Source organism: Setaria viridis, chromosome 3 (assembly GCF_005286985.2).
Source record: "Setaria viridis chromosome 3, Setaria_viridis_v4.0, whole genome shotgun sequence".
NCBI classification, from domain to species: domain Eukaryota; kingdom Viridiplantae; phylum Streptophyta; class Magnoliopsida; order Poales; family Poaceae; genus Setaria; species Setaria viridis.
The window spans coordinates 5920249-5930546 of record NC_048265.2 but is presented as its reverse complement, the minus strand read 5'-3'; the positions used below and the strand labels follow the sequence as shown (position 1 = coordinate 5930546).

Genomic DNA, 10298 nt, shown 5'->3' with positions numbered 1-10298 from the left:
TCCGCGCACCACGGAGGTCGCTTCCTGTGTCGGCCTTCCCCATCAATTCCCTAACCCGTGTCGGGCCCATTTCCTTTGGTGCAATGTTCCACAGACCTGGCCTCTGCCGTTCTGTGACCACACTTGCCACCACGTGCGGCCGCAGGGGAACTCCGTTCCAAGGACAATGGGGCGACCGCTCACGTCTAGGTTCAATCCGGTACTCGGCTTCCTCATCCCATAATAAGTATGAGGTTAGTACTTTCAAACACTTGATCACGAACACCACCACTGTCGGGCCTTAACAAGTTTCATAGACAGACGGGGCGATCAGCCGACCACCAAAGAGTTAACCAAAACCCTGCCCCGTCCATCGTCCTTATAGTTGTAACAGAAAGGAAACAGCCAACTCCTACAACTCACGAGTGATAGGAGATCACTCGGCTTTTACCACTTCCTAGTTAAGCATGGCAACTACTCGGTCCAACAGCTAGTGTTCGAATCAGGGAACTAAGTCATGCATCTACGGTTTCAAACAACTCCTATACGTAAATGCACAAACAAGATACAGAAGGCATGCGCAAGTTTGGGAAACTGGGGTTCATGCTCCGGGGCTTGCCTGCAAGCGAGGAGGAAGGGAAAGGGTCCTCGGCCGGTGCGGCTTCGGCTTCTGGAAGCGGGAGCTCTGCTGCAACTTCGTCTTCTGGCGCCGGGTACAACTCGTAGACACCGTAGGCGAGACGCAGCTCTACACGAATGCAATGCAAGAGTTAGCATTTAGACGGTTATTTCAACAGCAACACTTGCAAGTTCTAGCTCAGAAACTTTGTAGCATAGCTACGGAAAAAGGTGGGGAAGTTCGCTTGAGTTGGAGAAGAACAAGGTAAAAGGGTCGGATGGAAAGAAGCTTATGATCTGACCCTTAGACTAGAGGAATAGATGTGTTGGGGGTCCTCAGACTTAACGCTGAGAAGTCCCCACATCTTTACACATATACCCTCGGGTCAAGGAAAAAGATACAACCGAGCCCTCGGGCGAGGCGGAGAAAGGGTCGGCGAAATAGACAGGGTCGGGTGAGACGGAACAGGGGTTGGGCGGACAGAAGGGGTCGGACGAGACGGAAAAAGGGTCGAACGAACAGTAGGGGTCGGACGAGATGGACAAAGGTCGGCAGCTTACCTTCAGCTCACAGGTAAATTTTGGGGTCGGGAAGGAGCAGACTTGAGCGGAAGGACTGAAGCACTAAGACTTGGGGGGGGGGGGGGCGACGTCCGGCGGTGCTCCGGCGGCGGCGGTGCTTCTTGTGGACAACAAGCAAGTTTAGCACAGCGCGGAGGAGCAAGCGGCTGGGTGGATTGGGGATGGCGTTGTGGAGCGAAGAGGAGAGTTCCTCCGGGACTTAGGCGGTAGAGCTGCGAGCACGAAGTAGAGAGCAAGGTGGAAGGGCAGCGATGGCGAAGGGGACTCCGACGGGGCTCTGGCATTCCCTTTTATAGCTGCGTAGAAGAGAGAGGGCCGGAGCAGCACGAAGACCGGGAAGAAGCGATCGAGTGCTCTGCCGGGGCGGAGATTGAGCGGCGAGGGCGGTGGAGCAGGACTTCGGGGATGATGCCGTCAGCTATTGGGCACTGGAGATAGGGCGGCGCAGGTACGGTCTTGCCGGTGGTTGAGGTTTGGCGGAGGCGGGCGTCGTCGTGCGGCGGATCTGATGGACGTGACCAGGGAAACGACGCTAGAAGCGAGGCGCACAGGTGAGAAGACAGGCGGGCTGTAGTCGCGCGGGCGAGCGTGAAGCAACAGACCGTTGGAGCACAGCGCTGACAAGGTGGGAAAGGAGCTATCGCGGCTAGGGCCGGGGTTGGTGGAGGAGGAATCGTCGCGTAGCGTGGACCTGGGTGGTGCGACTGTGAAGGGGCGACGGAAAAACCGGGAGACATCGGGCCTTGCAGCCGGGGTCCGGCGAGGTGATGATGGGCGCGAGCCGCGAGACGCTGCAGAAAGGGTATCAGAGGAGCTTCCACTGCGATTGGGGAAGGGGGCGCGGGAATCCATCCGGTTGCGACCGGCGACGGGGCGGAGCGGCGGGTGTCGGAGGAATTGAGCCACGAGGCGGAAAAGCGCTGAAGCGAGCATGCCACTCGAGTGCGTCTGCACCAGGAGATCTGGGAAAAAAGATTGCGGGTCCACCGGTCAGTCTCGGTTGGTCCACGGCTCAGATTGAAAGGAGGCGTTGTGGGAAGACTTAGAAGATCCGGCGGGGTGGGTTGGGGTCGGCAGGGTCGGAACTGGGGAAACGGCAAGGAGGGGTCGGTTCTCAGGGGTCGGGACCAGATTGGAGGTTGAGCACTCAACTCGGGAAGGCTGAGATAGGGGATCAGGGACTCGGATTAAGATTAACTCGAGAGATTTGGGGTCAGTTGTCACAGTGGGGCAAGTGGCAGGCGGTGCAGGGCGGGCTTTCGAATGTCCGCGCTGCCCTGTGTTCCACGATGGGGGAGCTGGACGGCGTTGTCGTCCCTGGTGTCCAGGTACGGTGTCCTCCCCGGTGGTTGTTTTCCTCCCGTTCCTCCGTTGCTTGAGCATAATTTGTTTTGTAGGCCCTCCAGGAATGCAGCCGGGGGAAGTCCGATTTCCTCTGGCTCGAGCGGGGACTCTGGGACCGCTTCTCTGCGGAGAGGCAGCAGACGGGGGAGCTGACTGTGACCGCGCAGGTCGCCGCCGCTCAGCAAGTCATCGACGACTTGCGCAGGCGCGAGCAGGCAGCGTGAGAGGACGCGCGGCGGGCGGAGGACAAGTTCCAGGCCGTTGTCGAGAAGGCTCACCTCAACCTCGAAGAGTTCCAGGCTGCTGCCGAGAAGGCCCGCCTTGGTGCCGAGGAGCTCGCACGGCTGAAGGGGGAGCATGAGGCCCTCCAAAAAACCGTCGAGCGTATCCGGCGCGAGCGGCAGAAGGCTTGGCAGGAGCGGGACTTCGAGGCGACCCGGAAGGTCGAGGCCGAGAAGATAGCGGCCGAGCTCGGGGCGGAGGTCAGTCAGCTCCACGTGCAAGTGCAGGGGCTTCAGACCGCCATGACCCAGGGGCTTGACCGGGGGCGTGAGCTAAAGGCTCAATCTGAGGGTAAGGCTTTTCCTGTCCCTTTGCTTTTGTGGTGTTGCGATGGTTTTTGACTTGGCGGATTTTTGTGGACAGGCCTCACAGACGAACTCGCCCGGCTGAGGAGGTCCTCGATGCGGAGCGCGCCGAGCACGGCAACCTGCGGGACATGGTCCGCGTCGTCTGCGACGGCCTTGGCGTGGTCCAGGTGGAGGGGACGAGCTCGTTGGTGGCTCGTGTCCCTAGGACGTACTGGCGGGCCCGTGAGATCGCTCGGGAGGCACTCCACGTCGGTGTGAGGCGGGCCTTCGGCGTCTTCGGCTCCCACTACTCTGGCATCAACTTTGCCGGGATGAGCGGGGGGTACGCCTCCGGCTACTCTGAGGCCGAGCTGGACGAGATCGACGCGTCGGTGCTCAACCCAGTGGAGACCTTGGCGAAGCTTCTAGAGGATGAGGCCGTCCCGCCGGAGGACCCAAGGACGAGATAGCTGTATCGGGCTTAGACGCCCCAAAATGTAAATATGTTAGTTAACTTTGAACTTGTTTTTGTGATGGCCGCAAAGGCCCTTTCTATATTTTGTCGAAAAAATGTTTTCGATCCTCTTTCTTGTTTCTTGGGTTTGGAAAGCTTAGAGCGCAGGTTGGACGCGTCAGTAAGCGCTGATGAGCGAGGGCACCATAGCCACTGGGGTGTAGGTTTTTCACAGTCGGATCAGTCTTGCCTGGGCGTCGTTTGCGCACTCTTTCCTTTTCACACCCAAACGTTTAAGAAGAGGGTCAGTTCGGAGACAAGGTGTTTTGAGAAGACGTCAAGTGATTTGGGCCGGAGCCCCTGAGGGATATGCGACCCTGGGGCAGAGCTAGGGTCGGATATCCCTGAGCTCGGGACGAGACTCGAATGAGATCGACTCAAAATTGCCTTTTTCCGTGAACTAAAAAAAGTTACAGAAGTATGTATGCACAAACTTGGAAAAAATAACTAAGGGTAGAAGCGTCTTAGCTGCTCTATGTTCCGCGGCGATATTCTGGCTGGCGCGGGCGAAAAGCTAAGGGTGATCTTTGTCCGCGCAAATGCGCTGCTGGACGTCGCGCGCTCGTTTTCGTGCCCCGCCTTCGTTGCGGGGGCGCTCGACCTCCCGGTGGGGTGCTGCGCGCACCTCCGGCTGTCGTGGCCGCACCGGAGCCCTAGCAAGGGCCCCAGTCGTAGCTGCGACGTGCGGTGGGGGAGTGCGTTGCCTCCCCTCGGCGCCGTCATCGTTGGACCCCTCGGAGTGCACGTCGGCCATGAAGCACTCGCGCGAGGGGTGGTAGCTCCCGTTGTTGGAGCCGGCGTCGGAGGTTGTCCTCGCCATGCCCACGAGCTCGTTGCTCGCGGGCGGCACAGTCATGAACCGCGTCAGGAGGCGACTGTGGGTCACTGCGGCATTGCGCAGCCCAAAGGGCCACCCCTTCGAAGGGGGCCCCGTGGCACGCGCCCGGCCGCTCGCTGCTTTCCCGGCGGCGGGGCCAGGGATGACGGGGCGAGCGGGCAAGACAAGGAGAGGGATCAGCTCGATCCCCTCCCCCGTGGCGAGGAAGTCCAAGCTCCCGAAGCGGACGAGGGAGCCCGGAGCGAAGCTGGCATCGCGGCTGGCCATCTGAAGCCGGTGATGTACGCGCAAAGGTCCCCTACCTAGCGCGCCAACTGTCGTTGTCAAGATTTGCGGATCAAGACTACGGCTAGTAAATTTCTTTTATGAGCGTAGGGCTTCGGATGGTGGCGTGGAAAGACACGGGGTTAGACTGGTTCAGGCAAGGAAGGCCCTACGTCCAGTATGAGGAGCTGCTCGTGTTGCCCACGTGGGGTCTGTAGTAGGGGTTACAAACGGGCGAGAGAGGGAGCCGGTCCCAAGTCTCTTGGGTGTGCACTGATGCTCTAGAGGTGAGTGTGTGGGTTCTGTCGGCTTCCGAGTCCTCCTGTCTCAGGGTTCCCGATTCTCCTTTTATAGCGTAAGGAGAGCTCCGGGTTATAGATGAGCCAGGTGTGTGGAGAAGTAAAAGAGATAAGGTAAGTAAACTAAAATACAAGGAGAAGGACCAAGTCCCCGGGTCGCCGCCTCCTGTGCCGGCCTTCGGCTCCTGTCAGCGCGTCCACCGGAGGAGGGCGGCTGTCCTTGGATCCTGTCGACGATCTTCCTGGCGGCCGCTGTCGGCAAGCATGATGATGATGTTTGGTCATGGCAACTGTGCACGTCGGGGGGAGACGGCTGACCCTGTTATTCTGCTCATGGCCCGCGGGACACGGACGTCGTGTCCCTGTCGCCGGATACGCGGGGCGCGAGAACGGGCGGCGCTCCCTCCTGTGCCGGGCGGTGCAGGCCATGAGTGTCCTGTGGCGAATCAGGGGGAGCCGCGGCCACTGTAGCCTGTGCGGTCGCGGCTACAGTGCTCTGCATGGGTACTTGCGGCGGGTCACGTCAAGGGGCGCGGGCGCCTTTCTGCGCGCCAGAGCCGCGACGCATTTATGGCGAGATCGTAGGGGGGGCCCACGAGATCCGCGCCCTTCATCTTCCAGTCTGCGCTCGAGGCGGATATTCTAGTCTGCGCTCGAGGCGGATATTTGTCTTGTGGGCCCGGATGAGTCCGACCCCCTTCGCCCGGGGTCGGGCGAGGCGGAATCTTGCGGTGAGGGGTCGGGCGCTCCCGACCCCGGGACCGTGGGTCGGGCGAGGCGGAGTTTTGCCGTCGAGGGGTCGGGAGTGTCCGACCCCAGGACCCTGGGTCGGGCGAGACGGAGCTGGATGTTTCCTGCCCATGCTGGGCCGGCGGCAATCGTCAACAACGCAGGTGGGCCTGGGCCTTCATGATTGTTGAATTAAGGAGCATTAGGAGGTCGTTGATATTTCCCCCCAACAAAAACCAATTGGACAGATAGAGACTAATTTGCGAGACAAATCTATTAAGCCTAATTAGTCCATGATTTGATAATATGGTGCTACAGTAAACAAGTGCTAACGATAGATTAATTAGGCTTAATAGATTCGTCTCGTGAATTAGCCTCCATCTATATAATTAGTTTTATAATTAGGTGATATTTAGTCCTTCTAATTAACGTCCGAATATTGTGACATAAATTTTAGTCCGGACTAAAGAACCAAATACCCCCTTAGCTTATTTGACGACTCAACATTTTTCTTTAAAATTTTTAATTATTTTTGTTCGGACCAATAAACAGAAATTAGAGAGAACGAATCTACTAGTGTTCATGCCTGAATGCCTGATATGATAATATTGGTGTGATCAATAGCCAACTGCATGGATTGACGACTAATTATTAGATACCTTCAATTGACGAGACAGATAGATGGGCCAAAATACACTATGTATGGGGGAAAGCAACTCCTTTTTCGCTCTCTGCCAACCTTCTTTTCTTTTCGTAGAGCCGATGCAATATGCACGCCTTTCCCAAAAGGTTCAGAAGTGCATGCCTACACTACTGCCAGCTTATCAGCTGACTACTCGGAAAAACCTTATAGCAATTAATCTGGTACCAGCTACTGAGCTACAGAACGAAAATGGTTATGTAACAAAAAGCCGACAAGGACGTTCGAGGTCGAGCTGCCGCCCACTCGGATCCCACACACGAGTACACGACGAGACGAGATAAAAATAAGTTTGAGTGGCAACTTTCACGTTCTCACTCTCTCGCTCGCGCACTCATCAGATCAGGCACGCAGGGTAGAACATCAAGCATCCTTCTTGCTCCGATCGTCCTCTCTACCTCGCCAGCAGCTGTGTCTTGGTACGTTCCCTCCTCCGAGCATCCATGGAGAACAAGAACATGCTCCAGCTGCTCCCAACACACACGTCGGCGATCCCGGACTGCTTCGTCCTGCCGGCCGACCAGCTCAAGGCGGCCACCATCGCCGCTGTCTTGCTGCCCGTCATCGACATGTCCCGCGGCCGAGACGAGATCCGCCGCGCCATCCTCGACGCCGGCAGGGAGCACGGCTTCTTCCAGGCAAGTTGCTCGATCGACCTCAAATCTCGATAACGTACAGAAACAAATCCCAGTTCGCATTACAATTATATATATTGACCAGCTGGTGGTACGCTATGTGCTGCAGGTGATCAACCACGGCGTCCCCGAGCAGGTGCTGCGGGACATGGAGGCGGTGTGCCACGAGTTCTTCCAGCTGCCGGCGGCGGACAAGGCGGAGTTCTACTCGGAGGACAAGAGCAAGCCCAACAGGCTCTTCTCCGGCACCAACTACGAGACCCTCGGCGAGAGGTACTGGCGCGACTGCCTCCGCCTCGTCTACCCCTTGCCCTCCGGCGACACCTCGGGCTGGCCCCACAAGCCACTGAGGCTCAGGGAGGTTGTTGGGAACTACACCGGGCTGGCAAGAGGCCTGGTCATGGAGATCCTGCAACTGCTGTGCGAGGGCCTGGGCCTCCGCCCCGACTACTTCGTCGGGGACATCAGCGGCGGCCGCGTGGCCCTCGACATCAACAGCTACCCGCCGTGCCCGGACCCGAGCAGGACGCTGGGCCTGCCGCCGCACTGCGACCGGGACCTCATCACCGTCCTCCTCCCCGGCGCTGTCCCCGGCCTCGAGGTCGCCTACAAGGGTGACTGGATCAAGGTCCAGCCAGTCCCCAACTCCTTCGTCGTCAACTTCGGCCTGCAGCTCGAGGTAACTGATCATTCAGCTTTAATTTTTTATTAAGACCACCTTTGCTTCAATGTAAATTGTTCATCATTCAGCTTGTTGCTGTCTTGCTGATTGGTTGTTCTTTTTGTGCACGTACGTATACGCGCAGGTTGTGACCAACGGGATGCTGAAGAGCGTGGAGCACCGCGCGGCCACCAACTCGGCGGAGCCGCGGATCTCGGTGGCGACGTTCATCGTGCCGGCGGACGACTGCGTCGTCGGCCCTGCGGAGGAGTTCGTCGGCGAGGACAACCCACCGCGCTACCGCACCATGAGGGTCGGCGACTTCAAGCGCATGCACAACGTTGTCAATCTGGGGTCCTCGCTCAATCAGATCACTAACCTCAAGAACAACCAGAAGGGTATATGATGAAGCAAAACCGCAAGTCTTTCTCTTGTCATGCCAAGTTCCCATGTCTCTGAGGCCGGTGGCGTTGCATTGGCGGATGGGTCGTCTCAGTTACATCTAGCTGCTGATGAGATGTGGTAATATGTTGTCATGCTACTGTAGTGCTGTTTGAGGTATAACAGTAAAGGTGTTTGAACAAATAAACATGAATTAACAAAATGAGTTTATTGTCACATATGTACTTAATTACATTCCCTTTTTACGGCCGAAACAAAATATATATATGGTTCTAGTTCAGACTACTTTGGCCAACTCATCAGTGACTGCATAGTGGCTCCAAAGCTTAACTGACATGAGCAACCCAACTTTAAAAGGACGACTTGGGTACAAGTGCGCAGCAGCTAGGCTTCTAAACATTCATCCATAGCTCCAAGTTTAATTCACTTTAAGACCTCAGATATATATATGATACTCTGAAGTCGCTTCATCCGCCGATAAAGCTGATGTCATGACAACGCTCTTCGCGGAAACTTGATAATCACTGTTTGGTTCGCCTTCTGGACCAAGTTGCCTTGTACCAAGGCCCATGTTGTGGAATATGGCCCGAGTCGCGCGCCTTTTTCTAGAGCGCACTCTCTGTAAGAAAACAACAAAAAATACTTACAAGAATTTTTCCAATAGATATTTTCGATCTCCATGCTTTTACCATTGCATCATCGAGACAATCGAAAATCATCTAGTTTGGAGTCTGAATGACAGAGTTATGATAATGGGAGATTATTCCAAAAACCGGAAAATCCATGCCAACCGGTTTTAAAAAAACTCGGGCACCCAGTTTTCTCTTGGCAAATCAGGTTTTAGTCAATTTAAAGCGCATTTATACTGACTCTAGATAAGACAAGACCTCCCACCCAATAAATACGAAGGATCATGATCGACTAAAAGGTATTCAATCGCACGTATCAAACACTTTTTATCTTTTTTCCCTAATCCTTTTCCCACCCCCCATGTGATTATTTCCTCTTGCCTCTATTGCTTGAGCAGGCATTCTAGATGGCCTGCGGAGCCTAAGAGCGGTTCTACAAATTGATAAATGGATGAGCTCCAAGAAGGACGAAGAGAGGGACGCTAGAATCATGCTTTCAAAGAAGTGGTGGCATTGATTGTACAAGTTCATGGAGAGGGCTGGACGAGTAGAATGAGGGAAAGCGCCTCAATCTTTTTTTGACAGAATACTCTAAGCTAGTCGATTTAAAGCGTATTTCATAATATATACAGACTCTAAATAAGTCAAAGACCTCACCCACCCAATAAATATGAAGGATCACGACCGACTAAAGGTATCCAATCACACGTATAAAATACTTTTATCCACTTTTATCTTTTTATCCTTTTTCTCATCAAGGGTGAGTGCATGAAAATCTTTATTTGCCATGTGTCTATAGGCATGTTACCAGGGGATTTTTGAGTGATTATGGTGGCCTGGCGCATGGGTGTCACGAGGGGTGGACGAGCCGTGTTCCTGGACGACAGCGAGGATGTAGGGCGTAGGGATGAATGGTGGTTCTCGTCTCTCTGGACGTGCTCATCGCCATTGCTGCAGCAACAGGTGTTGCACGGCACCTGGGTGTGTCATGTCATCATGTCGAGGAAGGGAGGACAGGAAAGAGGAATCAGCCACATGGGTTGGGTGACCATTAGGGCTAGGGATGGCAAACAGGCCGCAGGGCAAGGAGCTGATGGGCCTGGTCGACAAAAGAAAAAGGAAAAAGTTCCTATTCACCTTCCTTCTTCATTATGGGCTGAGTTCATGTTTTTTTCCCTCTACTCGAGAAACCGTATATTCTAACTCCTCTACTTCTGAAATCGGACAGGGGACCACCCAAACCCAAATGCACTTTGGTTTTCGCCGACATGGTGACACATAATGCACACGTCATCAATCCTACGTGTCCTGGACCCATATGTCAGTGCCTCTCCCTCTCTCCTTGCTTCCCCATTTATTTCTATCTCCTTTCTTCCTCCATGGCATCCTCAACTTCTACTGTGAGACGTATCGACAGAGAGGGCCAGCCGGTGGACAGAGAGGCCCAGCCGGTGGCCTCCATGTAACACCCCGTCCTCCAGAGTAGCACTGTCGGTGTGTTATATCCGGTAATCTACCGAGGGGTATCCTGTGGT

The 10298-nt window shown here is 55.3% G+C and overlaps 1 protein-coding gene across 1 annotated transcript; it reads left to right on the top strand.

Annotated features, from left to right (window-relative positions):
- Positions 1-6641: 6641 nt before the first annotated feature.
- LOC117847643 (mugineic-acid 3-dioxygenase) lies at positions 6642-8350 on the top strand. The gene is made up of 3 exons (XM_034728884.2): positions 6642-7074; positions 7181-7750; positions 7878-8350. The coding sequence occupies exons 1-3, from the start codon at positions 6880-6882 to the stop codon at positions 8136-8138; spliced, it is 1026 nt and encodes a 341-aa protein (XP_034584775.1). The 5' UTR covers positions 6642-6879; the 3' UTR covers positions 8139-8350.
- Positions 8351-10298: the final 1948 nt, after the last annotated feature.